The 27,783-nt window shown below is 53.5% G+C and overlaps 1 protein-coding gene across 1 annotated transcript in view; it reads left to right on the forward strand.

Moving 5' to 3' along the window:
• The window catches only part of PRDM15 (PR/SET domain 15), a 178,289-nt gene that overhangs the window by 94,596 nt on the left and 55,910 nt on the right, over positions 1-27,783 (forward strand). Inside the window, exons 20-22 of the mRNA XM_075333299.1 lie at positions 21,165-21,296; positions 22,106-22,189; positions 22,342-22,517. Of these exons, the coding sequence (XP_075189414.1) occupies positions 21,165-21,296; positions 22,106-22,189; positions 22,342-22,517 (392 nt within the window). The remainder of the gene's footprint in view (positions 1-21,164; positions 21,297-22,105; positions 22,190-22,341; positions 22,518-27,783) is intronic.

Consider the following 27,783-nt stretch of genomic DNA (forward strand, 5'->3'; position numbering starts at 1 on the left):
TGAAGCTATCGGCGCGTCTTTTGCTCTAGCATTCGCAGCCGTATGGGCACTCCAAGCTATCTCAGCTGGTCAGGCGCAAATTGACGCACTCACGTACGTCTGCGCCGCAGGTGGCGTCCATAACCTCTCAAACGTCGGCATTCGCGTCCTACGCTATTAATGCTGTCCTGGACTCTGCGACCCGTACGGCGGTTGCAGCCGCCAATTCGGTGGTAATACGCAGGGCCTTGTGGCTGCGGGAATGGAAGGCAGATTCGGCTTCCAAAAAGTGCTTAACTGGATTGCCATTTTCTGGCGACCGTTTGTTTGGTGAGAGATTGGATGAAATCATCAAACAATCCAAGGGAAAGGAAACATCCTTACCCCAAGCCAAACCAAAAACACCCCAACAGAGGAGGGGACAGTCGAGGTTTCGGTCCTTTCGGGGTGCGGGCAGGTCACAATTCTCCTCGTCCAAAAGGCCTCAGAAGGATCAGAGGAACGCCGACGCATGGCGGTCTAAATCACGCCCTAAAAAGACCGCCAGAGGTGCCGCTACCAAGGCGGCTTCCTCATGACTTACGGCCTCCTCCCATCGCATCCTCGGTCGGTGGCAGGCTCTCCCGCTTTTGCGACACCTGGCTGCCACAAGTAAAAGACCGTTGGGTGAGAGACATTTTGTCTCACGGTTACAGGATAGAGTTCAGCTCTCGTCCTCCGACTCGATTCTTCAGAACATCTCCGCCTCCCGAGCGAGCCGAGGCTCTTCTGCAGGCGGTGGGCATTCTGAAGGCAGAAGGAGTGGTGGTCCCGGTTCCTCTTCAGCAACAGGGTCACGGTTTCTACTCCAACCTGTTTGTGGTTCCAAAGAAGGACGGGTCCTTCCGTCCTGTTTTGGACCTAAAACTGCTCAACAAACACGTAAGGACCAGGCGGTTCCGGATGGAATCCCTCCGCTCCGTCATCGCCTCAATGTCCCAAGGAGATTTCCTAGCATCGATCGATATCAAGGATGCTTATCTCCACGTACCAATTGCTCCAGAGCATCAGCGCTTCTTGCGCTTCGCCATAGGAGACGAACACCTTCAGTTCGCGGCACTGCCGTTCGGCCTGGCGACAGCCCCAAGGGTTTTCACCAAGGTCATGGCTACAGTAGTTGCGGTCCTCCACTCTCAGGGTCACTCAGTGATACCTTACTTAGACGATCTGCTGGTCAAGGCACCCTCTCAAGAGGCATGCCAACACAGCCTCAACGTTACTCTGGAGATTCTCCAGAGTTTCGGGTGGATCATCAATTTTCCAAAGTCAAATCTGACACCGGTCCAATCACTGACATATCTTGGCATGGAGTTTCATACTCTTCCAGCGATAGTGAAGCTTCCGCTGGACAAACAGCGTTCACTACAGACAGGGGTACAATCTCTCCTTCAAGGTCGGTCACACCCCTTGAGGCACCTCATGCACTTCCTGGGGAAGATGGTGGCAGCAATGGAAGCAGTCCCTTTCGCGCAGTTTCACCTGCGTCCTCTTCAATGGGACATCCTACGCAAGTGGGACAGGAGGCCGACGTCCCTAGACAGGAACGTCTCACTCTCTCAAGCAACCAAAGCTTCCCTTCGGTGGTGGCTTCTTCCCACCTCATTATCGAAAGGGAAATCCTTCCTACCCCCATCCTGGGCGGTGGTCACGACGGACGCGAGCCTGTCAGGGTGGGGAGCAGTTTTTCTCCACCACAGGGCTCAGGGTACGTGGACTCAGCAAGAGTCCTCACTTCAGATCAATGTTCTGGAGATCAGGGCAGTGTATCTTGCCCTAAAAGCGTTCCAGCAGTGGCTGGAAGGCAAGCAGATCCGAATTCAGTCGGACAACTCCACAGCGGTGGCTTACATCAACCACCAAGGTGGGACACGCAGTCGGCAAGCCTTCCAGGAAGTCCGGCGGATTCTGCTGTGGGTGGAAGCCACAGCATCCACCATATCCGCAGTTCACATCCCGGGCGTAGAAAACTGGGAAGCAGACTTTCTCAGTCGCCAGGGCATGGACGCAGGGGAATGGTCCCTTCACCCGGACGTGTTTCAGGAGATCTGTTGCCGCTGGGGGATGCCGGACGTCGACCTAATGGCGTCACGGCACAACAACAAGGTCCCAACATTCATGGCTCGATCTCAAGATCACAGAGCTCTGGCGGCAGACGCCTTAGTTCAGGATTGGTCGCAGTTTCAGCTTCCTTATGTGTTTCTTCCTCTGGCTCTGTTGCCCAGAGTGTTACGCAAGATAAGAGCCGACTGCCGCCGCGCCATCCTCGTCGCTAAAGACTGGCCGAGGAGGTCGTGGTACCCGGATCTGTGGCATCTCACGGTCGGCCAACCGTGGGCACTGCCAGACCGACCAGATTTGCTGTCTCAAGGGCCGTTTTTCCATCTGAATTCTGCGGCCCTCAACCTGACTGTGTGGCCATTGAGTCCTGGATCCTAGCGTCTTCAGGATTATCTCAAGAGGTCATTGCCACTATGAGACAGGCTAGGAAACCAACGTCCGCCAAGATCTACCACAGGACGTGGAAAATATTCCTGTCGTGGTGCTCTGCTCAGGCGTTTTCTCCCTGGCCATTTGCCTTGCCCACTTTTCATCTCAATCAGGACATCTCCTTACCCTCGTTTTGTCCTCATCCAGTTCACCAATGTGAAAAGGATTTTCACTTGTTAGATCTGGTGAGAGCACTCAGACTCTACATTTCTCGTACGGCGCCCCTGCGCCGCTCCGATGCTCTCTTTGTCCTTGTCGCTGGCCAGCGTAAAGGGACACAAGCTTCCAAATCAACCCTGGCTCGGTGGATCAAGGAACCAATTCTCGAAGCTTACCGTTCCTCGGGGCTTCCGGTTCCCTCAGGACTGAAGGCCCATTCTACCAGGGCCGTGGGAGCGTCCTGGGCCTTGCGACACCAGGCTACGGCTCAGCAGATGTGTCAGGCAGCTACCTGGTCGAGCCTGCACACTTTCACGAAACACTATCAGATGCATACCTATGCTTCGGCAGATGCCAGCCTAGGTAGGCGAGTCCTTCAGGCGGCAGTTGCCCACCTGTAGGACGGAGCCGTTACGGCTCTATTATGAGGTATTATTTACCCACCCAGGGACTGCTTTTGGACGTCCCAATTGTCTGGGTCTCCCAATTAGGAGCGACAAAGAAGAAGGGAATTTCTTTGTCGCTCCTAATTGGGAGACCCAGACAATTGGGTGTATAGCTACTGCCTCCGGAGGCCACACAAAGTATTACACTTAAAAGTGTAAGGCCCCTCCCCTTCTGGCTATACACCCCCCCGTGGGATCACGGGCTCCTCAGTTTTATGCTTTGTGCGAAGGAGGTCAGACATCCACGCATAGCTCCACTGTTTAGTCAGCAGCAGCTGCTGACTATGTCGGATGGAAGAAAAGAGGGCCCATACTAGGGCCCCCAGCATGCTCCCTTCTCACCCCACTTGCGGTCGGCGGTGTTTGTTAAGGTTGAGGTACCCATTGCGGGTACGGAGGCTGGAGCCCACATGCTGATTCCTTCCCCATCCCCATTAGGGCTCTGGGTGAAGTGGGACTTTACCGGTCTCCGGGCACTGAGACCGTGCTCCATCCACAGCCCCTGGAGGACCTGCTGGATACGGAGCGGAGTTTCCTCAGGGACAGGACCCTGCTTCATTAAGGTACTCCGTGTCCCCGTGCTTACCGCACGCACACTGCAGCATTGCTGGGTGTGTTAGTGCGCCGGGGTAAACAGCGCTGCTGCGCTTGTGCCGTTACTCACTACAGCTCTGCTGAGTGAGGAGACTTAGTACGATCGGCCGATCCAGCCGCTGGGATCAGTGTTTACTGCGTCGCGGCTGGGATTTGTGGTGCGCCGGGGACTTCCGCGCTGGCCGTGCATATATGACGGCCGCGCTAGATTACTACAGTCCCCGGCTTTTGCGGCCTAGTTCGTATCGTTCCCGCCCCCAGACCTGCCAGTCAGGAGGAGGGCGGGACGCTGTACAGACCAGCAGCGCTAAGAGCTGGAGTCTGTTTTACATACTCCAGCCCTTACACTAGGCACAGTGGGACGCAGTTTCCCGCACTTTTGTTTGTGGCACGCCCACGGTCCGCCCCTCTTCACAGGACGCCGGCAGCCATTCCTGCCTGCACGCTGAGCTGCAGAGGGGAGGCTGGGAGACCCAGACAAGGGATTCTACGACCTCACACCCGCTTTTCAGCGGGCGGTAAGCAGCCCTCAAGGGCTCTCCCCCACTTGTGCCATAGTGTACTTTGTATTTTGTGCTGGCAATACTTTACACTGTACGGTCGCTGGTGATTTCTGCTATATACCCTCCTTAGATTTCTCAAGGAGACAACAGCATGTCGTCCGCAAAAAGCAAAAGTGCCAAGGCACGGACTTTATATGCTGCCTGTACCGCATGTGGGGCTGCTCTACCGGCAGGTTCCACTGACCCCCATTGTGTGCAGTGCTCCCCTGTGGCAATTGCTCAGCCGGGGCCTCTGCTAGAGGTGACCCAGGGAGAACCACCTGTGAATGCTGTCCAGGTGACAGGGACGGAGTTTGCTGCTTTTGCTGACAGATTGTCTATGACTATGTCTAAAATTCTTGAAACATTGCAGTCTAGACCAGTAACTCAGACCATGGGCACTGTTGATTCATTGCCCCCTGGTCCCCCTCAGCTGGAACACTTCCTAGCTCCGGGGGTGTCACTGCACCCCAGGGTGACGGCTCTGACTCGGACGACAGTCCCAGACAACCTAAGCGGGCTCGCTATGAGCGACCCTCAACTTCATCACACTGGTCAGGGTCCCAGCGGGACGACTCTCTGTGTGATGAGGCGGATGTAACTGATCAGGATTCTGATACTGGGGCCGCTCTCAATCTAGATACCCCGGATGGTGACGCCATAGTGAATGATCTTATAGCGTCCATCAATAAGATGTTAGATATTTCTCCACCAGCTCCTCCTGCGGAGGAGGCAGCTTCACAGCAGGAGAAATTCCATTTCAGGTATCCCAAGCGTAAATTAAGCACTTTTCTGGACCACTCTGACTTTAGAGACGCAATCCAGAAACATCACGCTTATCCAGATAAGCGTTTCTCCAAACGGCTTAAAGATACGCGCTATCCTTTTCCCCCTGACGTGGTCAAGGGCTGGACACAGTGTCCCAAGGTGGACCCTCCAATCTCCAGGCTTGCAGCCAGATCTCTAGTTGCAGTGGAAGATGGGGCGGCACTTAAAGATGCCACTGACAGACAGATGGAGCTCTGGTTAAAATCCATCTATGAAGCTATTGGAGCGTCGTTGGCGCCAGCATTCGCAGCCGTATGGGCACTCCAAGCTATTTCAGCTGGCCTTACACAGGTCGACACGGTCACACGTACATCTGCTCCGCAGGTGGCACCATTGACCTCTCAAATGTCTGCATTCGCGTCTTACGCGATTAATGCTGTCCTAGACTCTACGAGCCGTACGGCGGTGGCGTCAGCCAACTCCGTGGTTTTACGCAGAGCCCTGTGGTTGAGAGAATGGAAGGCAGATTCTTCTTCCAAGAAGTGCTTAACCAGTTTGCCTTTTTCTCGTGACCGATTGTTTGGTGAGCGTTTGGATGAAATCATTAAACACTCCAAGGGTAAGGATTCATCCTTACCGCAACCCAGACAAAACAAACCCCAACAGAGGAGGGGACAGTCTGGTTTTCGGTCCTTTCGAGGCTCAGGCAGGTCCCAATTCTACTCGTCCAAAAGGCCTCAAAAGGATCAGAGGAGCTCAGATTCTTGGCGGACTCAATCACGCCCAAAAAAGCCAGCCGGAAGAACCGTTACCAAGACGGCTTCCTCATGACTTTCAGTCTCCTCTCTCCGCATCCTCGGTCGGTGGCAGGCTCTCCCGCTTTGGCGACATTTGGCTGTCACAGGTCAAAGACCGTTGGGTGAGAGACATTCTGTCTCACGGGTACAGGATAGGGTTCAGCTCTCGTCCTCCAACTCGTTTCTTCAGAACTTCTCCACCGCCCGACCGAGCCGATGCTCTGCTGCAAGCGGTGTCCGCTCTAAAGGCGGAAGGAGTGGTGACTTCCGTTCCTCTTCAGGAACAAGGCCACGGTTTTTACTCAAATTTGTTTGTGGTGCCAAATAAAGACGGGTCGTTCCGTCCCGTCCTGGATCTAAAGCTGCTCAACAAACACGTAAAAACCAGGAGGTTCCGGATGGAATCTCTCCGCTCCGTTATCGCCTCAATGTCTCAAGGAGATTTCCTAGCATCAATAGACATCAAGGATGCTTATCTCCACGTGCCGATTGCGCCAGAGCATCAGCGTTTTCTACGCTTCGTTATAGGAAGCGAACACCTGCAGTTCGTAGCTCTACCTTTCGGGCTGGCGACAGCCCCTCGGGTCTTCACCAAGGTCATGGCAGCAGTAGTAGCAGTCCTGCACTCGCAAGGTCACTCTGTGATCCCGTATTTAGACGATCTACTTATCAAGGCACCCTCTCAAGAGGCATGCCAACACAGCCTGAACGTGGCACTGAAGACTCTCCAGCGTTTCGGGTGGATCATCAACTTTTCAAAGTCAAATCTAACCCCGACCCAATCACTAATATATCTTGGCATGGAGTTTCATACTCTCTCAGCGATAGTGAAGCTTCCACTGGACAAACAGTGCTCGCTACAGACAGGGGTGCAATCTCTCCTGCAGGGCCAGTCGCACCCCTTGAGGCGCCTCATGCACTTCCTAGGGAAGATGGTAGCAGCAATGGAAGCAGTTCCTTTTGCGCAGTTTCATCTGCGTCCATTACAATGGGACATTCTCCGCCAATGGGACGGGAAGTCGACGTCCCTCGACAGGGAGGTCTCCCTCTCTCAGGCAGCCAAGGATTCTCTCCGGTGGTGGCTTCTTCCCACCTCATTGTCAAAAGGAAAGTCATTCCTACCCCCATCCTGGGCGGTGGTCACGACAGATGCGAGTCTATCAGGGTGGGGAGCAGTGTTTCTCCACCACAGGGCTCAAGGTACGTGGACTCGGAAAGAGTCCACCCTTCAGATCAATGTTCTGGAAATCAGAGCAGTCTATCTTGCCCTACAAGCCTTCCAACAGTGGCTGGAAGGCAAGCAGATCCGAATTCAGTCGGACAACTCCACAGCGGTGGCATACATCAACCACCAAGGGGGAACACGCAGTCGGCAAGCCTTCCAGGAAGTCCGGCGGATTCTGACGTGGGTGGAACACACGGCATCCACCATATCCGCAGTTCACATCCCAGGCGTAGAAAACTGGGAAGCAGACTTTCTCAGTCGCCAGGGCATGGACGCAGGGGAATGGTCCCTTCACCCGGACGTGTTTCAGGAGATCTGTCGCCGCTGGGGGATGCCGGACGTCGACCTGATGGCGTCACGGCACAACAACAAAGTCCCGGTTTTCATGGCACGGTCTCACGATCACCGAGCTCTGGCGGCAGACGCCTTAGTTCAAGATTGGTCGCAGTTCCGGCTACCGTATGTGTTCCCACCTCTGGCATTGTTGCCCAGAGTGCTCCGCAAAATCAGGTCCGACTGCCGCCGCGCCATTCTCGTCGCTCCAGACTGGCCAAGGAGGTCGTGGTACCCGGATCTGTGGCACCTCACGGTAGGCCATCCGTGGGCACTACCAGACCGTCCAGACTTGCTGTCTCAAGGGCCATTTTTCCATCTGAATTATGCGGCCCTGAACCTGACTGTGTGGCCATTGAGTCCTGGATCCTAGCGGCCTCAGGTTTATCTCATGAAGTGGTTGCCACCATGAGACAGGCTAGGAAGCCATCCTCCGCCAAGATCTACCACAGGACGTGGAGGATATTCCTATCTTGGTGCTCTGCTCAGGGAGTTTCTCCCTGGCCTTTTGCATTGCCTACTTTTCTTTCCTTCCTGCAGTCTGGGTTGGAAAAAGGTTTGTCGCTTGGCTCCCTTAAAGGTCAAGTCTCCGCGCTATCCGTATTTTTTCAGAAACGCCTGGCGCGACTTCCTCAGGTACGCACGTTCCTGCAAGGGGTTTGTCATATCGTCCCCCCTTACAAGCGGCCGTTGGAGTCCTGGGACCTGAACAAGGTTCTAATTGCTCTCCAGAAGCCGCCTTTCGAGCCTATGAAGGAGGTTTCCCTTTCTCGTCTTTCACAGAAAGTGGCCTTTCTAGTGGCGGTCACGTCTCTTCGGAGAGTGTCCGAGCTGGCGGCGTTATCATGCAGATCTCCATTCCTGGTGTTTCACCAGGACAAGGTAGTTCTGCGTCCAATTCCAGAATTTCTTCCCAAGGTGGTATCTTCCTTTCATCTCAATCAAGATATCACTTTACCGTCTTTGTGTCCGCATCCAGTTCACCAATTTGAAAAGGGTTTGCATTTATTGGATCTGGTGAGAGCACTCAGGATCTACATTTCCCGCACGGCGTCTCTGCGCCGCTCGGATGCACTCTTTGTCCTTGTCGCTGGTCAGCGTAAAGGGTCGCAAGCTTCCAAATCCACCCTTGCGCGGTGGATCAAGGAACCAATTCTTCACACCTACCGTTCGGCTGGGCTTCCGATTCCATCAGGACTGAAGGCCCATTCTACCAGAGCCGTGGGTGCGTCCTGGGCATTACGGCACCAGGCTACGGCTCAGCAGGTGTGCCAGGCGGCTACCTGGTCGAGTCTGCACACTTTTACCAAGCATTATCAGGTGCATACCTACGCTTCGGCGGATGCCGGCCTAGGTAGACAAGTCCTTCAGGCGGCGGTGGCTCACCTGTAGGAAAGGGCTGTTTGACGGCCCTATCACGAGGTATTCTTTTACCCACCCAGGGACTGCTTTTGGACGTCCCAATTGTCTGGGTCTCCCAATTAGGAGCGACAAAGAAGAAGGGAATTTTGTTTACTTACCGTAAATTCCTTTTCTTCTAGCTCCAATTGGGAGACCCAGCACCCGCCCTGTTTTCTTAGGAAGTTTGTTTTTTTTCGGGTGCACATGTTGTTCATGTTGAACAGTTCAGTTCTCCGAGGCTGTTTCTCGGGTTGAATTTGTATTTAAAACAGTTATTGGCTTTCCTCCTTCTTGCTTTTGCACTAAAACTGAGGAGCCCGTGATCCCACGGGGGGGTGTATAGCCAGAAGGGGAGGGGCCTTACACTTTTAAGTGTAATACTTTGTGTGGCCTCCGGAGGCAGTAGCTATACACCCAATTGTCTGGGTCTCCCAATTGGAGCTAGAAGAAAAGGAATTTACGGTAAGTAAACAAAATTCCCTTCTTTGTTTACTTACCGTAAATTCCTTTTCTTCTAGCTCCAATTGGGAGACCCAGCACCCGCCCCTGTTTTTTGTATAGACATGTTGTTCATGTTAAATGGTTTCAGTTCTCCGATATTCCTTCGGATTGAATTTACTTTAAACCAGTTTATAATTTTTTCCTCCTTCTGGCTTTTGCACCAAAACTGATGAGCCCGTAGCAGTACGGGGGGTGTATAGGCTGAAGGGGAGGGGCTTTACACTTTTAGTGTAATACTTTGTGTGGCCTCCGGAGGTAGAAGCTATACACCCAATTGTCTGGGTCTCCCAATTGGAGCTAGAAGAAAAGGAATTTACGGTAAGTAAACAAAATTCCCTTCTTCTAGTGGCCATAATTTCCCGCCAGAGAGTTTTGGCTGCACTCTCTTCGGAGTCACCCCCTTTTTTTGGTCTTTTTGCATCAAGACAAGGTGGTCTCCGTCCGACTCCGGACTTTTTTCCCTAAGGTGGTTACTGCTTCCACCTTATCCGGGGCAATTTTCCTGCCTTCCCTTTGTCCGGCTCCTGTTCATCGCTTTGAAGAAGCGTTGCATATCCTGGATCTGGTGCGGGCGCTCCGGATCTATGTGTCTCGCACCGCCGTTATTAGGCGGTGCACCTCTCTCTGGTGCTGACCGCTAGTCAGCGTAGCGGTCTCTCGGCATCTAAGCCGACCCTGGTTCGTTGGCTTAGGTCGGCCATTTCCGATGCCTACAAGTGTACTCTAGTGCCTTCCCCGCCAGGGATCAGGGCACACTTGATCAGACCTGTCGGTGCCTTTTGGGCTTTCAAGCACCAGGCTACGGCTCAGTAGGTCTGTCAGACTGCAGCTCGAATTAGTCTGCATACTTTTTCGAAGCACTACCCAAGGCATGCTCATGCTTTGGCAGACGCGGGCTTGGGCAGACGCATCTTTCAGGCGTCTGTCGCCCATTTGTGAAGTTAGGTTTCGCCTGCTTCTCAGTTGTCTGTTTATTCCCACCCATGGACTGCTTTAGAACGTCCCATGGTCTGGGTCTCCCATAGGAACGTTAAAGAAAAAGAGAATTTCTTCGGCGCTCTATTGGGAGACCCAGACGATTGGTGTATAGCACTGCCTCCGGAGGCCACACAAAGCAATTACACTAAAAAGTGTAAGGCCCCTCCCCTTCTGGCTATACACCCCCAGTGGGATCACTGGCTCTCCAGTTTTCTGCTTTGTGCGAAGGAGGTCAGACATCCACGCATAGCTCCACTGTTTGTAGTCAGCAGTAGCTGCTGGCTATATCGGATGGAAGAAAAGAGGGCCCATATGGGGCCCCCAGCATGCTCCCTTCTCACCCGCGGTGGTGCTTGTAAGGTTGAGGTACCTATTGCTGGTACAGAGGCTGGAGCCCACATGCTGTTTTCCTTCCACATCCCCTGGAGGGCTCTGTGGAAGTGGGATCTTGCCGGCCCCCAAGCCCTGGGGCCGGGCTCCATCCACAGACCCAGAGAACCTGCTGGATTTGGAGCGGGAGTGCCGTTCAGGGACAAGGCCCTGCAACTTTCAGGTACTCTGTGTCCCCGGCAGGCACGGACACTCTCAAGGCTTGCTGAGCGTTATAGTGCGCCGGGGACAGTAGCGCTGTGCGCTGGGGTTAGGTCACTGCAGCTTTGCTGAGTGACGTTACATGTTGGGAACTACTGCGCCGACCGCTACTGGAGCGGCGGCGCAGCTGCGACTTGTGGTGCGCCGGGGACTTTGCGCCGACCGCGCTTTTACGGCGGCGGCGCTTCTAACTTTAGCCCCCGGCTTCTGCGGCCTAGCGCCGCTTCGTTCCCGCCCCCACCCTGTCAATCAGGGTAGGGGAGAGACGCTGCTCAATAGGCAGCGCCGAGGGCTGGAGCTTTATTTACATGCTCCAGCCCTCTCACTAGGCACAGTGGGAAGCAGGCTTCCCGCTTTTCGTCTGTATACACCCAGGGCCCGCCCCCCCTCTCCACAAGGACGCCGGCAGCCATTACACATGCGGTCTGGCTGGGGAAAGGCAGCAGGCTCTGGGAGACCCAGACTAAAGGGATTTCGGCGACCACACACCCGCTCCTAAGCGGGCGGTAAGCTGCACTTAGTGCTGGCCCCACTTGTGCCTCAGTGATATATTAGTGTACTTTTTTCTTGGTACCATATATATATATATTTGCACTGTAAGGTCGCTTCTTGGCTGGACACCCTGTACTGCTCTGAGGAGGCAGCAACATGTCATCCGCAAAACGCAAGGGTGCCAAGGCACAGGCTGTGTACACTGTTTGTACTGCATGTGGGGCTGATCTACCGGCAGGCTCCAAAGACTCACATTGTATGCAATGTTCAGTCCCAGTGGCACTTCGTCAGCCAGAGCCTAATGTGGTGGTAGCCCAGGCTGAGACGCCTGTGAACCCTGCCCCGGTGACGGGGACAGACTTTGCAGTTTTTGCTGATAAAATGTCTGTGACTATGGCAAAAATCCTGGAGACCTTGCAGTCCAGGCCAGTTGCTCAGGCCATGGACACTGCTGTGTCTATGCTCTCCGGTCCCCCTCAGTTGGAACTAATCCGTACTTCAGGGGGGTCTCAAGCATCACAGGCTGAAGTCTCTGACTCAGATGACAGTCCCAGGCAGCCTAAGCGAGCTCGCTGGGAAAGACCCTCCACGTCTTCACACTGTTCAGGGTCTCAGCGACAAGAGTCTCTGTGATGAGACTGAGGACGGTGACCAGGATTCTAATCCTGAGGCCCCTCTCAATCTGGATGCCCCTGATGGTGACGCCATGGTTAATGACCTTATATCGGCAATTAATAGGCTGTTGGATATTTCTCCCCCAGCCCCTTCTGCAGAGGAGGCAGCTGCACAGCAGGAGAAGTTCCATTTCCTATATCCCAAGCGTAAATTAAGTGCTTTTTTGGACCACTCTGATTTCAGAGAATCGATCCAGAAACACGACGCTCATCCAGACAAGCGTTTCTCTAAACGTTCTAAGGATACCCGTTATCCTTTTCCCTCTGAGGTGGCCAAACGCTGGACCCAGTGTCCAAAGGTGGATCCCCCAATTTCCAAGCTTGCGGCTAGATCCATAGTCGCAGTAGAGGATGGCGCTTCACTTAAAGATGCCAACGACAGACAGATGGACCTTTGGTTGAAATCTGTCTATGAATCTATCGGCGCGTCGTTTGCTCCAGCATTCGCGGCCGTGTGGGCACTCCAAGCTATTTCAGCTGGTTTAGCACAGGTGGATGCTTTCATACATCCAGCAGTGCCGCAAGTGGCGTCCCTAACTTCGCAAATGTCTGCGTTTGCGACCTATGCTATCAATGCTGTCCTAGAATCTACGAGCCGTACCGCTATGGCGTCCGCCAATTCTGTGGTTTTGCGCAGAGCCTTGTGGTTAAAGGACTGGAAAGCAGATGCTGGTTCCAAAAAATGCTTAACCAGCTTGCCATTATCTAGAGACAGACTGTTTGGTGAGCCATTGGCTGAAATCATAAAACAGTCCAAGGGTAAGGACTCTTCCTTACCACAGCCCAGAGCAAGTAAACCTCAACAGAAAAAGTGGCAGTCGAGGTTTCGGTCCTTTCGAGGCTCGGGCAAGGCCCAATTCTCCTCGTCCAAAAGGACTCAGAAAGAACAAGGGAACTCAGATTCCTGGCGGGCTCACTCACGCCCCAGGAAAGCAAATGGAGGAACCGCTTCCAAAGCGGCTACCTCATGACTTTCGGCCTCCTCCCTCCGCATCCTCGGTCGGTGGCAGGCTCTCCCGCTTTTGCGACATTTGGCTGTCTCAGGTCAAAGACCGGTGGGTAACAGACATTCTGTCTCGCGGGTACAGAATCGAGTTCAGTTCTCGGCCTCCACTTCGGTTCTTCAGAACCTCCCCACACCCCAACCGAGCAGATGCCCTGCTGCAGGCGGTGGACTCTCTAAGAGCAGAAGGAGTCGTGATCCCTGTCCCCCCTCTCGAACGGGGGCGAGGATTTTACTCCAATCTCTTTGTGGTTCCAAAAAAGGACGGCTCCTTCCGTCCTGTTCTGGACCTAAAACTGCTCAACAAGCATGTGAACGCCAGGCGGTTCCGGATGGAATCCCTCCGCTCAGTCATTGCCTCTATGTCTCAAGGAGATTTCCTAGCATCAATAGACATCAAGGATGCTTATCTCCACGTGCCGATTGCTACAGAGCACCAATGCTTTCTACGCTTCGTGATAGGAGACGACCATCTTCAGTTCGTAGCTCTGCCATTTGGTCTGGCGACAGCCCCTCGGGTGTTCACCAAGATCATGGCGGCAGTGGTAGCAGTCTTGCACTCTCACGGACACTCTGTGATCCCTTACTTGGACGATCTACTGGTCAAGGCACCCTCTCAAGAGGCATGCCGACTCAGCCTGAATGTTGCACTGGAGACTCTCCAGGCGTTCGGGTGGATCATCAACTTCCCAAAGTCAAATCTGTCACCGACCCAATCACTAACGTATCTTGGCATGGAGTTTCATACTCTCTCAGCGATAGTGAAGCTTCCGCTGGACAAGCAGCGGTCTCTACAGACTGGGGTGCAGGCTCTCCTTCAAAGTCAGCCGCACTCCTTAAGACGCCTCATGCACTTCCTCGGGAAGATGGTGGCGGCAATAGAGGCGGTTCCGTTTGCGCAGTTTCATCTGCGTCCACTTCAATGGGACATTCTCCGCCAATGGGACGGGAAGTCAACATCCCTGGACAGGAAGGTCTCCCTTTCCCAGACGGCCAAAGACTCTCTGCAGTGGTGGCTTCTTCCCACCTCATTATCACAGGGAAGATCCTTCCTACCACCGTCTTGGGCGGTGGTCACGACAGATGCGAGTCTGTCAGGGTGGGGAGCAGTCTTTCTCCACCACAGGGCTCAGGGTACGTGGTCTCAGCAGGAGTCCACCCTTCAGATCAATGTTCTGGAAATCAGAGCAGTGTATCTTGCCCTACTAGCCTTCCAGCAGTGGCTGGAAGGAAGGCAGATCCGAATTCAGTCGGACAACTCCACAGCGGTGGCATACATCAACCACCAAGGGGGGACACGCAGTCGGCAAGCCTTCCAGGAAGTCCGGCGGATTCTGATGTGGGTGGAAGCCACGGCCTCCACCATATCCGTAGTTCACATCCCCGGCGTAGAAAACTGGGAAGCAGACTTCCTCAGTCGCCAGGGCATGGACGCAGGGGAATGGTCCCTTCACCCAGACGTGTTTCAGGAAATCTGTCGCCGCTGGGGGGTGCCGGACGTCGACCTAATGGCGTCACGGCACAACAACAAGGTCCCAACCTTCATGGCACGGTCTCGCGATCAAAGAGCGCTGGCGGCAGACGCCCTAGTGCAAGATTGGTCGCAGTTCCGGCTCCCTTATGTGTTTCCACCTCTGGCACTCCTGCCCAGAGTGCTACGCAAGATCAGATCCGATTGCAGCCGCGTCATACTTGTCGCCCCAGACTGGCCGAGGAGGGCGTGGTATCCGGATCTGTGGCAGCTCACGGTCGGCCAACTGTGGGCACTCCCAGACCGACCAGACTTACTGTACCAAGGGCCGTTTTTCCATCGGAATTCTGCGGCCCTGAACCTGACTGTGTGGCCATTGAGTCCTGGATCCTAACGTCTTCAGGATTGTCCCAAGGGGTCGTTGCCACCATGAGACAGGCTAGGAAGCCCACGTCTGCTAAGATCTACCACAGAACGTGGAGGATATTTTTATCCTGGTGCTCTGCTCAGGGAGTGTCTCCCTGGCCATTTGCATTGCCTACCTTTCTTTCTTTCCTGCAATCTGGGTTAGAAAAAGGTTTGTCGCTCGGCTCCCTTAAAGGTCAGGTCTCGGCGCTATCCGTCTTTTTTCAGAGGCGTTTGGCACGCCTTCCTAAGGTGCGCACGTTCCTACAGGGGGTTTGCCATATCGTACCCCCGTACAAGCGGCCGTTAGATCCATGGGATCTGAACAGGGTACTAGTTGCCCTCCAGAAGCCGCCCTTCGAGCCTCTGAAGGAGGTTTCACTTTCTAGACTATCACAGAAAGTGGCTTTTCTGGTAGCGATCACATCTCTTCGGAGAGTGTCTGAGCTGGCAGCACTATCATCCAAGGCTCCCTTCCTGGTCTTCCACCAGGACAAGGTTGTGCTGCGTCCTATTCAGGAGTTTCTCCCGAAGGTGGTATCCTCTTTTCATCTTAATCAGGATATCTCTTTGCCTTCGTTTTGTCCTCATGCAGTTCATCGGTATGAGAAGGATTTACATTTGTTAGATCTGGTGAGAGCACTCAGAATCTACATTTCCCGCACGGCGCCCTTGCGCCGTTCGGATGCACTCTTTGTCCTTGTCGCTGGTAAGCGCAAAGGGTCGCAGGCTTCTAAAGCCACCCTGGCTCGATGGATCAAAGAACCAATTCTTGAAGCCTACCGTTCTGCTGGGCTTCCGGTTCCATCAGGGCTGAAGGCCCATTCTACCAGAGCCGTGGGTGCATCCTGGGCATTACGACACCAGGCTACGGCTCAACAGGTGTGCCAGGCAGCTACCTGGTCGAGTCTGCACACTTTCACCAAACATTATCAGGTGCATACCTATGCTTCGGCGGACGCCAGCCTAGGTAGAAGAGTCCTGCAGGCGGCAGTTGCCTCCCCGTAGGGGAGGGCTGTCTTGCAGCTCTAACATGAGGTATTTCTTTACCCACCCAGGGACAGCTTTTGGACGTCCCAATCGTCTGGGTCTCCCAATAGAGCGCCGAAGAAGAAGGGAATTTTGTTACTTACCGTAAATTCCTTTTCTTCTAGCTCTTATTGGGAGACCCAGCACCCGCCCTGTTGTCCTTCGGGATTGTTGGTTTGTTTGCGGGTACACATGTTGTTCATGTTGAACGGTTTTCAGTTCTCCGATGTTACTCGGAGAGAATTTGTTTAAACCAGTTATTGGCTTTCCTCCTTCTTGCTTTTGCACTAAAACTGGTGAGCCAGTGATCCCACTGGGGGTGTATAGCCAGAAGGGGAGGGGCCTTACACTTTTTAGTGTAATTGCTTTGTGTGGCCTCCGGAGGCAGTGCTATACACCAATCGTCTGGGTCTCCCAATAAGAGCTAGAAGAAAAGGAATTTACGGTAAGTAACAAAATTCCCTTCTTTGTTACTTACCGTAAATTCTTTTTCTTATAGTTCCGTCATGGGAGACCCAGCACCCTCCCTATTGCCTGTTGGCAGGTTTCTTGTTCCGTGTGTCTTCACCGGCTGTTGTTGTTGTAGACAGAGGTTCCGGTTCTTCCGGGTTTTACTTTGTCTCTTCTTGTGGGTGGATGTCCTCCTTCAGCTTTTGCACTAAACTGGCTAGGACTGGCTAGCAGGGGGTGTATATGCTAGGAGGGAGGAGCTACACGTTTTGAGTGTAGTACTTTGTGTGTCCTCCGGAGGCAGTAGCTATACACCCATGGTCTGGGTCTCCCATGACGGAACTATAAGAAAAAGAATTTACGGTAAGTAACAAAATTCTCTTTTCCCCGACTTCCTCACGCTGCTCGGGGTCTCAGCTTGAGGACTCTCTGGAGGACGAGGCGGACGTCGCAGCTCAGGGCTCTGACCCTGACGTTGCCCTCAATCTTGATACACCTGAGGGGGACGCCTTAGTAAATGATCTTATATCGTCCGTCAACCAGGTGCTAGATCTTTCTCCCCCACCTCCACCTATAGAGGAGTCGGCTTCGCAGCAGGAGAAACACCAGTTTAGGTTTCCAAAACGTACACGGAGTGCGTTTTTCGATCACTCTAACTTCAGAGATGCTGTCCAGAAGCCCAGAGCGGTCCCGGACAAGCGCTTTACTAAGCGCCTTAATGACACACGTTACCCCTTCCCCTCTGACGTAGTTAAGGGTTGGGCTCAATGTCCCAAGGTGGATCCTCCAGTCTCTAGATTGGCGGCTAGATCTATAGTTTCGGTTGCAGATGGCTCATCGCTCAAGGATGCCACTGACAGGCAGATAGAGCTCCTGGTGAAATCCATCTATGAAGCCACAGGCGCGTCTTTTGCCCCGGCCTTTGCAGCCGTGTGGGCACTCCAAGCTATCTCAGCTTGTCTGTCTGAGATTAATGCGGTCACACGTACCTCTGCTCCGCAAGTTGCGTCTTTGACTTCTCAGGCGTCGGCTTTTTCGTCCTACGCCATGAACGCCATCCTGGACTCTGCTAGCCGTACAGCGGTGGCATCCGCTAATTCGGTGGCAGTCCGCAGGGCCATGTGGCTACGCGAATGGAAGGCAGACTCTGCTTCCAAGAAGTTCTTAACCGGTTTGCCGTTTTCTGGCGACCGATTGTTTGGCGAACAATTGGATGAAATTATTAAGGAATCCAAGGGAAAGGACTCGTCCTTACCCCAGTCAAAACCGAAGAGACCTCAGCAACGGAAAATACAACCGAGGTTTCGGTCCTTTCGGCCCTCAGCCAAGTCCCAATCCTCCTCGTCCAACAGGCCAGAGAAAGGCCAGAGGAACTCCTATGCGTGGCGATCTAAGTCACGCCCCCAAAAAACCGCCGGAGGCACTGCCTCCAAGGCGGCCTCCTCATGACTTTCGGCCTCCCCGAACTGCATCCTCGGTCGGTGGCAGGCTCTCCCGCTTTTGCGACGCCTGGTGGCCACATGTCCAAGACCGATGGGTGAGAGACATTCTGTCTCACGGTTACAGGATAGAGTTCAGCTCTCGTCCTCCGACTCGTTTCTTCAGAACCTCTCCGCCCCCATCTCGGGCCGGCGCACTTTTTCAGGCTGTGGGCGTTCTGAAGAAAGAAGGAGTGGTGATTCCCGTTCCCCCTCAGGAACATGGTCACGGCTTCTACTCCAACTTGTTTGTGGTGCCAAAGAAGGACGGATCATTCCGTCCCGTTCTGGACCTCAAACTGCTCAACAGGCATGTGAGCACCAGAAGGTTTCGGATGGAATCTCTCCGCTCTGTCATCGCTTCGATGTCACAAGGAGACTTCCTAGCATCAATCGACATCAAGGATGCTTATCTCCATGTGCCGATCGCACCCGAACATCAACGCTTCCTGCGTTTCGCCATCGGGGACGAACACCTTCAGTTCGTGGCACTGCCTTTCGGCCTGGCGACAGCCCCACGGGTCTTCACCAAGGTCATGGCATCCGTTGTGGCGGTCCTGCACTCTCAGGGCCACTCGGTGATCCCTTACTTAGACGATCTCCTAGTCAGGGCACCCTCCCGGGTGGCGTGTCAACACAGCCTGACCGTCGCTCTGGCGACTCTCCAGCAGTTCGGGTGGCTCATCAACTTCCCAAAGTCCAAGTTGACACCGACCCAATCACTGACTTACCTCGGGATGGAGTTTCATACTCACTCAGCGGTAGTCAAGCTACCGCTGGACAAACAGCTTTCGCTGCAGACAGGGGTGCAATCTCTTCTTCGGGGTCAGTCACACCCCTTGAGGCGCCTCATGCACTTCCTGGGGAAGATGGTGGCAGCGATGGAGGCAGTGCCCTTCGCGCAGTTCCATCTGCGCCCACTCCAATGGGACATTCTCCGCAAATGGGACAGGGGGTCGACGTCCCTCGACAGGAACGTCTCTCTTTCCCTTGCAGCCAAAACCTCTCTTCAGTGGTGGCTTCTTCCCACTTCTCTATCGCAGGGAAAATCCTTCCTGCCCCCATCCTGGGCTGTGGTCACGACGGACGCGAGCCTGTCAGGGTGGGGAGCGTTTTTTCTCCACCACAGGGCTCAGGGAACCTGGACTCCGATAGAGTCTTCTCTTCAGATCAATGTTCTGGAGATAAGGGCAGTGTATCTAGCCTTAATAGCCTTCCATCGGTGGCTGGAGGGCAGGCAGATCCGCATACAGTCGGACAACACCACGGCGGTCGCGTACATCAACCACCAGGGAGGCACGCGCAGCCGTCAAGCCTTCCAGGAAGTCCGGCGGATTCTGCTGTGGGTGGAAGCCACAGCCTCCACCATCTCCGCAGTTCACATCCTGGGCATAGAAAACTGGGAAGCAGATTTTCTCAGTCGTCAGGGCATGGATGCGGGGGAATGGTCTCTTCACCCAGACGTGTTTCGAGAGATCTGTCGCCGCTGGGGAACGCCGGACGTCGATCTCATGGCGTCACGGCACAACAACAAGGTCCCGGCCTTCATGGCACGGTCTCAAGATCACAGAGCTCTGGCGGCGGACGCGTTAGTTCAGGATTGGTCGCAGTTTCGACTCCCTTATGTGTTTCCTCCTCTGGCGATGTTGCCCAGAGTGTTACGCAAGATCAGATCCGACTGTCGTCGCGCCATTCTCGTCGCTCCAGATTGGCCGAGGCGGTCGTGGTACCCGGATCTGTGGCATCTCACGGTGGGTCAGCCGTGGGCGCTTCCAGACCGCACAGACCTGCTGTCACAAGGGCCGTTTTTCCATCTGAATTCTGCGGCCCTCAACCTGACTGTGTGGCCATTGAGTCCTGGCTCCTAGCGTCGTCGGGTTTATCTCAATTACCTCACTCCGAAGAGTGTCGGAGCTTGCAGCGCTGTCATGCAAATCCCCTTTCCTGGTTTTTCACCAGGATAAGGTGGTTCTGCGTCCTGTTCCGGAGTTTCTCCCTAAGGTGGTATCTCCTTTTCATCTCAATCAAGATATCTCCTTACCGTCATTTTGCCCTCATCCAGTTCACCAGTGTGAAAAGTATTTGCATTCATTAGATCTAGTGAGAGCACTCCGGCTCTACGTGTCTCGCACGGCGCCCCTGCGCCGTTCAGATGCGCTCTTTGTCCTGGTCGCTGGCCAGCGTAAGGGTTCGCAGGCTTCCAAGTCAACCTTGGCTCGGTGGATCAAGGAACCGATTCTTGAAGCCTACCGTTCTTCGGGGCTTCCTCTTCCTTCGGGGCTGAAAGCCCATTCTACCAGAGCCGTGGGTGCGTCCTGGGCATTGCGACACCGGGCTACGGCTCAGCAGGTGTGTCAGGCAGCTACCTGGTCTAGTCTGCACACCTTCACAAAACACTATCAAGTGCATACCTATGCTTCGGCAGATGCCAGTCTAGGTAGGCGAGTCCTTCAGGCGGCGGTTGCCCACCTGTAGGAAGGGGTCGTTTTCGGCTCTTTTATTGAGGTATTCTTTTACCCACCCAGGGACTGCTTTTGGACGTCCCAATTGTCTGGGTCTCCCAATGGAGCGACAAAGAAGGGAATTTTGTTTACTTGCTAGAAGAAAAGGAATTTACGGTAAGTAAACAAAATTCCCTTCTTTTCCTTGCTTCCTGGTTTACATCTTAGGGTGTTTGTTTTTCTTGGGTGTGTTTTGCATCTGTTTTCTTGCAGGTGAAGTTCTCTTGTGTTCCCCTTTGCTAGCTCTGCTGCAAGAAAAGGGATTTTATCCCTGTCTAACTTGATTATTTGCACTTTTGTATTTGTGTTCTTTTTGGTATTTTGTTCTCCCATTATTGACAGGCGTACCTGATATAGTGGGGGTGAGGTTGTTCGACCTCAAAGACCATTTTTACTATCAGGAGATTGGTATTTTTTTCTGCAGGGATTTTTGTACGGACCACAATCAGTTCATTTCCTTTGTATCTAGTTAGTTGGGCCTCCCCTTTGCTTAATCTATATTTCCTATCTGAGTATTGTGTTTTCCTATATCACCGTAATATTTGTATGTGGGGGGCTACCTACTCTTTTGGGGACTGCTCTGAGGCAAGATAGCTTTCCTCATTTCATTGTGTGAGGCGTAGCTAGTTTCTCAGGCTGTGACGAGGCGTATAGGTGTTTAGGAACGCTCTACGGCAACTTCTAGTGTAGTCTATTAGTTAGAGGATTGCAGTCAGCCCAGGTTCCAACTACTCCTATGTCTTGGTGTTTTTTCACTAATGGGAGGTTTTTGTAATCTTCCACGGCTACCGAATCATAACACAAACCCCTTCTCTCCTCAGGGATGAAGACGAAGCACGCGCTGCGGCATCACATGAAGCTGCACAAGGGGATCAAAGAGTACGAGTGCCTCGAGTGCCACCGCAAGTTTGCACAGAAGGTGAACATGCTGAAGCATTACAAGCGGCACACAGGTGAGGAGAGAGCGCGGGTTACCTGTCAGTGACCGGAAAGATTAGCTGCCAGCGATCAGTAGGTTGTCGTGGTTAATCTATTGGAAGCCGGAGAAATGTGCGAGTGTAAGAATCTGATGACTGAGACAAGGACTGGGTCAGAGCATCTCCAAATCCTTGGTGTTCCCGGTATGCGGCGGATCTTGTAGGATGTTCCCGGTATGCGGTGGGTCTTGTAGGATGTTCCCTGTATGCGGTGGGTCTTGTAGGATGTTCCCTGTATGCGGCGGGCCTTGTAGGATGTCCCCGGTATGCGGCGGGTCTTGTGGGGTGTCCCCGGTAGGCGGCAGGTCTTGTGGGGTGTCCCCGGTAGGCGGCAGGTCTTGTGGGGTGTCCCCGGTAGGCGGCAGGTCTTGTGGGGTGTCCCCGGTAGGCGGCAGGTCTTGTGGGGTGTCCCCGGTAGGCGGCAGGTCTTGTGGGGTGTCCCCGGTAGGCGGCAGGTCTTGTGGGGTGTCCCCGGTAGGCGGCAGGTCTTGTGGGGTGTCCCCGGTAGGCGGCAGGTCTTGTGGGGTGTCCCCGGTAGGCGGCAGGTCTTGTGGGATGTCCCCGGTAGGCGGCAGGTCTTGTGGGATGTTCCCGGTAGGCGGCAGGTCTTGTGGGATGTTCCCGGTAGGCGGCAGGTCTTGTGGGATGTTCCCGGTAGGCGGCAGGTCTTGTGGGATGTTCCCGGTAGGCGGCAGGTCTTGTGGGATGTTCCCTGTTGGATTGCTTTGTATTCTGAGCCTCTTGCATGAAATCTTCTTCTAATTTTGTTTTTGTTTTTTTTTTAGGTATCAAGGACTTCATGTGTGAGTTGTGTGGGAAAACCTTCAGTGAGAAGAACACGATGGAGACCCATAAGCTGGTCCATACTGGTAAGTATATATTGTTGAGCTGTGCCTGCGCTGGTTGCGCTGCTCTTCCTCCGCGGTCCGGGGTCGGTGCATTCTTACGCCCCCTGTGTATATATAGACTCGCTCTCTGTAATGTGCCCGGATCCGCTGTCTTCCTTTTTCTCCTGATGCAGTGGGGAAGCAGTGGACCTGCGCCGTCTGCGACAAGAAGTACGTCACTGAGTACATGCTCCAGAAACACGTGCAGCTCACGCACGACAAGGTGGAGGCTCAGAGCTGTCATCTGTGTGGAACCAAGGTCTCCACCCGCGCCTCCATGAGCCGCCACCTGAGACGCAAGCACCCCGAGGTAGGACGCCGCCACCGCTCCCCTCACACCAGGAGAACCCCACCAGTATATATCATGTACACACAGGTTATGTGATAAATGTATGAGCACCGGGGGGCCGTCCGGTCCTGTGCCCCCTGTGTGTGACCATGGCTCTGCTCAGTCTGTGTGAGCACATTATTATTATTACTGTATGCATTGCTTATGTAGCGCCAACATATTCTGTAGTGCTTTACAGTGATTATCATGTGAACAGAGCGGTGGTCACCAATGTGCACCACGGATCCACTCACACTGGGAACACCCCCCCCCCCTCCCCCCGTTCTCGTGATTGTTGCTTTCCATACACTTATGTATGCTGTCTACTATGCGTTTTGAAGAGGTATTTTTTTTTTTATTGTGTTTTTTTTCCATTTTTTGCAAATTGACATAGTTCTTGGAAATTCAAGAAGTTTTGCATTTTACTGATTATTAAAATTTGCAGCCGTTCTTGAAATAAATAATAAATAAATATATATATATATATATATATATATATATATATATATATATATATATCTCAATAATTATATTATTGATTATTATATTATATATCAATAATAATAATATAATTGTTATATATATATATATATATATATATATATATATATATCAACAATTATATTATTATCATTGATATATATATCAATAATAATAATATATATAATAATATAATATAAATTATTTTCTTCGGCGCTCCATTGGGAGACCCAGACGATTGGGTGTATAGCTACTGCCTCCGGAGGCCACACAAAGTATTACACTAAAAAGTGTAAGGCCCCTCCCCTTCTGCATATACACCCCCCGTGGGATCACGGGCTGCTTCAGTTTTCATGCTTTGTGCGAAGGAGGTCAGACATCCACGCATAGCTCCACTGTTTTTAGTCAGCAGCAGCTGCTGACTATGTCGGTTGGAAGAAAAGTGGGCCCATATGGGGCCCCCAGCATGCTCCCTTCTCACCCCACTTTTGTCGGCGGTGTTTGTTAAGGTTGAGGTACCCATTGCGGGTACGGAGGCTGGAGCCCACATGCTGTTTTCCTTCCCCATCCCCCCTCAGGGCTCTGGGTGAAGTGGGATCTTACCGGTCTCCAGGCACTGAGACCGGGCTCCATCCACAGACCCGGAGAACCTGCTGGATATGGAGCTGGGTATCGTCAGGGACAGGGCCCTGCTACATTAAGGTACTCTGTGTCCCCGTACACATTGCGCACACACACACCAGCATTGCTGGGAGTGCTAGTGCGCCGGGGACAACAGCGCGAAGCGCTTGTGCTATTATTCACTGCAGCTTAGCTGAGTGAATTTATGTGTTAGAAACTGCCGCGCCGGCCGCTGCGGGGTGTTTTACACTGTGGCGCGGCTGGGACTTGTGGTGCGCCGGGGACTTCCGCGCTGGCCGTGCACATAGGACGGCCGCGCTTATTACTCGAGTCCCCGGCTTTGCGGCCTAGTTTTCGCTTCGTTCCCGCCCCCAGCCCTGCCAGTCAGGGGAGGGGCGGGACGCTGTACAGAAAGTCAGCGCCGAGAGCTGGAGTCTGCTTTGCATTCTCCAGCCCCCTTCACTGGACACAGAGGGACGCCAGTTTCCCGCTCTTGTCTGGGGCACGCCCACGGCCCGCCCCTCTTCACAAGACGCCGGCAGCCATTCCTGCACGCAGTCTGGGCTGGTGAAGGGAGACAAGCTCTGGGCAACCAGTCACAGGATTCGGGCGACCACACACCCGCTTTTGTGCGGGCGGTAAGCAGCACCTGAAGTGCTGACCCCACTAATGCCATTTGTACTTTATGCCTAGATGGCTAGACTACAGCAGCAAAAAGCAAGGGTGCTAAGGCACAAGCTTTCTAGGCTGCTTGTATTGCATGTGCTGAAGTGTTCATTTGTACTTTATGCTGGTATGCTATACACTGCACTGTACGGTCGCTATTCTTGGCTATATACTCCTAGATGGCTGGACAACAGCAGCAAAAAAGCAAGGGTGCTAAGGCACAGGCTTTCTATGCTGCTTGTACTGCATGTGCTGAAGTGTTCATTTGTACTTTCTGCTTGTATGCTATACATTGCACTGTACGGTCGCTATTCTTGGCTATATACTTCTAGATGGCTAGACAACAGCAGCAAAAAAGCAAGGGTGCCAAGGCACAGGCTTTCTATGCTGCTTGTACTGCACGTGATACTGTTCCACACGGCAGGTTCCACTGTCCCCATTGTGTGCAATGCTCCCCTGTAGCACTTGGTCAGCCGGGGTCTCTGCTAGAGGTGGCCAAAGGAACCACCTGTGAACCCTGTCCAGGGACAGGGACGGAGTTGCAGTTTCGGCTGATAAGATTGTCTGTGACTGTGACTAACATCTTAGAGACTCTGCAGTCCAGACGGACCATGGACAATGTTGATACAATGCTCCCTGGCCGCCCTCATTTGGAACAAATCAATGCTCCGGGGGGGTCCCATGCATCCCAGGGCGCAGGCTCTGACACGGACGACAGTCCCAGACAGCCTAAGCGAGCTCGCTGGGAGCGGCACTCGGCTTCATCACTGGTTAGGGTCCCAGCAGGACTCTCTGTATGATGAGGCAGACGTAGCTGATCAGGCCTCTGATCCTGAGACCGCTCTCAATCCGGATACACCGGATGGTGACGCCATAGTGAATGATCCTCTAGCGTCCATCAATGGAATGTTGGATATTTCTCCCTCAGCTCCTCCGGTGGAGGAGTCAGCTTCACAGCAGGAGAAATCCCTTTTCAGTATCTCAAGCGTATATTGAGTACTTTTCTGGCCACTCTGACTTCAGAGAAGCAATCCGGAAACACCACACTTATCCAGATAAGTGTTCCACCAATCGTATTAAGGATACACGTTATCCTTTTTTCTCCCTGACGTGGTCAAGCGCTGGACCCAGTGTCCAAAGGTGGATCCCCCAATCTCCAGGCTTGCGGCTAGATCCATAGTTGCAGTGGAAGATGGGACTTCACTTAAAGATGCCATGGACAGACAGATGGTCCTCTGGTTGAATTCTGTCTATGAAGCTATCGGCGTGTCGGTTGCTCCGGCATTCGCAGCCGTATGGGCATTCCAAGCTATTTCAGCTGGTCTTGCGCACGTGGACACTGTCACATGTACATCTGTGCCGCAGAAGGCGTCCTTAACCTCGCAATGTCTGCATTGCGACTTACGCTGTTAATGCTGTCCTGCACTCTACGAGCCGTACGTCAGTGGCGTCCGCCAACTCCGTGGTTTTACGCAGAGCCTTGTGGTTGAGGGAATGGAAAGCAGATTCTGCTTCCAAAAAAGTGCTTAACCAGTTTGCATTATCTGGTGACAGACTGTTTGGTGAGCGATTGGATGAAATCATTAAACAGTCCAAAGGTAAGGACTCTTCCTTACACCAGCCCAGATCAAACAACACCCAACAGAGGAAGGGACAGTCGAGGTTTCGGTCCTTCCCAGGCTCGGGCAGGTCCCAATTGTCCTCGTCCAAAAGGACTCAAAAGGCTCAGAGAAGCGCAGATTCCTGACAGGCTCAATCACGCCCAAGGAAGGCAGCCGGAGGAACCGCTACCAAGGCGGTTTCCTCATGACGTTCAGCCCTCTCTCTCCGCATCCGCGGTCGGTGGCAGACTCTCCCGCCTTGGCGACATTTAGCTGCCACAGGTCAAAGACCGGTGGGTGAGAGACATTTTGTCTCACGTGTACAGGATAGAGTTCTGTTCTCGTCCTCCGACTAGATCTTCAGAACTTCCTCACCTCCCGACCGAGCCGATGCTCTTCTGCAGGCAGAAGGAGTGGTAATCCCTGTTCCTCCTCAGGAACAAGGTACGGTTTTTACTCCAATCTGGTTGTGGTACCAAAAAACGACGGCTCTTTCCGTTCCGTTTTGGACCTAAACCTGCTCAACAAGCACGTGAAAACCAGGCGGTTCCGGATGGAATCCCTCCGCTCCGTCATTGCCTCAATGTCTCAAGGAGATTTCCTAGCGTCAATAGACATCAGGATGCTTGTCTCCACGTGCCGATTGCTCCAGAGCACCGGTGTTGGCTACGATTCGTTATTGAAGACGTGCATCTTCAGTTCGTAGCCCTGCCCTTCGGTCTGGCGACAGCCCCACGGCTTTTCACCAAGTTCATGGCAGCAGTGGGAGCAGTCCTGCACTCTCAGGGTCACTCTGTGATCCCTTACTTGGACGATCTACTTGTCAAGGCACCCTCTCAAGAGGCATGCCAACACAGCCTGAACGTGGCGCTGGAGACTCTCCAGAGTTTCGGGTGGATCATAAACTTTTCCAAGTTAAATCTGACACCGACCCAATCGCTGACATATCTTGGCATGGAGCTTCACACTCTCTCAGCGATAGTGCAGCTCCCGCTGGACATACAGCGTTCACTACAGACGGGGGTGCAGTCTCTCCTTCAAGGCCAGTCACACCCCTTAAGACGCCTCATACAGAGGCAGTCCCTTTCGCGCAGTTTCATCTGCGTCCACTTCTATAGGACATTCTTCGCCAATGGGATGGGAAGTCGACGTCCCTAGACAGGAACGTACCCCTTTCTCAGACGGGCAAGGACTCTCTTCAGAGGAGTCCACCCTTCAGATCAATGTTCTGGAAATCTGGGCAGGGTATCTTGCCCTGCAAGCCTTCCAGCAGAGGCTGGAAGGCAAACAGATCCGAATTCAGTCGGACAACTTCGCAGCGGTGGCATACATCAACCACCAAGGCGGAACACGCAGTCGGCAAGCCTCCCAGGAAGTCCAGCGGATTCTGATGTGGGTGGAAGACAGAGCATACACCATATCCGCAGTTCACATCCCGGGCGTAGAAAACTGGGAAGCAGACTTCCTCAGTCGCCAGGGCATGGACGCAGGGGAATGGTCTCTGCACCCGGACGGGTTTCAAGAAATCTGTAGCCGCTGGGGGAGGCCGGACGTCGACCTAATGGCGTCTCGGCACAACAACAAGGGCCCGATTTTCATGGCGCGGTCTCACGATCAAAGAGCTCTGGCGGCAAGCGCCTTAGTTCAGGATTGGTCGCAGTTCCAGCTACCCTATGTGTTTCCCCCTCTGGCACTGTTGCCCAGAGGGCTACGCAAGATCAGCTCCGATTGCCGCCGCGCCATCCTCGTCGCCCCAGACTGGCCGAGGAGGTCGTGGTACCTGCATCTGTGGCATCTCACGGTCGGCCAACCGTGGGCACTACCAGACCGGCCAGACTTACTGTCCCAAGGGCCGTTTTTCCATCTGAATTCTACAGCCC

The sequence above is a fragment of the Anomaloglossus baeobatrachus genome, chromosome 2 (genome assembly GCF_048569485.1).
Source record: "Anomaloglossus baeobatrachus isolate aAnoBae1 chromosome 2, aAnoBae1.hap1, whole genome shotgun sequence".
NCBI classification, from domain to species: Eukaryota; Metazoa; Chordata; class Amphibia; order Anura; family Aromobatidae; genus Anomaloglossus; species Anomaloglossus baeobatrachus.